The sequence below is a fragment of the Aplysia californica genome, unplaced genomic scaffold (assembly GCF_000002075.1).
Source record: "Aplysia californica isolate F4 #8 unplaced genomic scaffold, AplCal3.0 scaffold00024, whole genome shotgun sequence".
Taxonomy (NCBI): Eukaryota; Metazoa; Mollusca; class Gastropoda; order Aplysiida; family Aplysiidae; genus Aplysia; species Aplysia californica.
The window spans coordinates 1134607-1135844 of record NW_004797294.1 but is presented as its reverse complement, the minus strand read 5'-3'; the positions used below and the strand labels follow the sequence as shown (position 1 = coordinate 1135844).

General features: G+C 40.6%; 1 protein-coding gene across 1 annotated transcript in view; it reads left to right on the top strand.

The window, feature by feature from the left end:
- Positions 1-1238, top strand: part of LOC101861176 (dipeptidase 1) — a gene marked incomplete in the record, with an annotated part of 14544 nt that overhangs the window by 1911 nt on the left and 11395 nt on the right. Inside the window, 1 exon segment of the mRNA XM_013088976.2 lies at positions 423-576. Within this exon segment, the coding sequence (XP_012944430.1) occupies positions 423-576 (154 nt within the window).

Sequence of the window (1238 nt, the reverse complement as noted above, 5' to 3'; positions counted from 1 at the left end):
ATATATATACTTTAAATTTCGAGGTTCGTCTCTTAAAACAACCTTGGTGGTTGGTTGGCGGGTGCTCTGGTGGGATTTGCTTCTTCTTTCCAATGAAAAATCGATCATCCTCATCTCCCCTTCTTCTTCTTTAGGTTTGTTACTCTCTTAATGTAACACCTCTAACCCTCTGGCGCTCACATGACCTTATGCAGTTGCGAGCGCCGTAAAACCTTAACTAAACTGAACTGAAAGTTAGCAAGCTATTATAATACGTACCATGAGCGAGCACGCCTTTTCGTCAAAAGGAAATATTTTAGATCCATTCGGCAGTTGCGAGCGCCGTAAAACCTCTACTAAAACTAACACTAAACTAAACAACCGAGCAGTGTTCTAATGGGCATTAAACTTGTACCTATACAATGTCGCATTTTGTCTTACAGTTGTGGTGGTGGTCGCACTGACAGTTCTCGTAAGCTTGGCCATCGGCCTGGGTGTCGGCCTACAGGATGATGACGAAAATCTGGCCAATTTACCGCTACACGAGAGAATAGAGAGAGCTGAGGAAATATTGTCCAGATACCCCTTGATCGACGGGTGAGTTTGTTGGGGTGTATTTTATATGTTTTAATTTTGTTTTCATTCTGACTAGGGTTCTTTAATACTTAAACGTCGAAGCAATTTTTGGCAAGTTAAATGTAACAACAAAACAGCAACAACATCTACGACATCAATAACAACGACACCGTCGACTAGGACAACAACAGCAACAACTGCAACAGAAGCAACAACAAGAGCAACAACAATTAAGATAAATATAAGACCAAAAAAATAAATATACGAAACATAGCAAACAGCCCTTTGCAATATATTTTAACGTTTGCAAACGTTTCCAAAAAGCGAGGAATAAAAGGAAGGGAAAAATTCCCTCCTCGCTGAAAAAGATCTGAAAAACGTATAGTGGAACACGGAACTCCATTCATTTATCCGGTTCTCCATTCATAACTTCTTCCTCCATACGCTCTAAAAAAAAAACTGCGCGTTATCTTGATGGTGTTTTAACGTCACCCGTCTGTTCAAGATTTGAAATCTGTCACGACGGGGTGGAATCAGGCGCTCGTCAATTTTTGGGCATATTGAGTTAATGGTATAATGCTTATGCCTTCCGGCTTGCCTTGCTTTTGCTGAAAAAAAATGAATACTCGTCTATCTGAATAGAAGTCGAAGTGTTTGCGATTGAAGGAGGCAAGGGGCGCTTT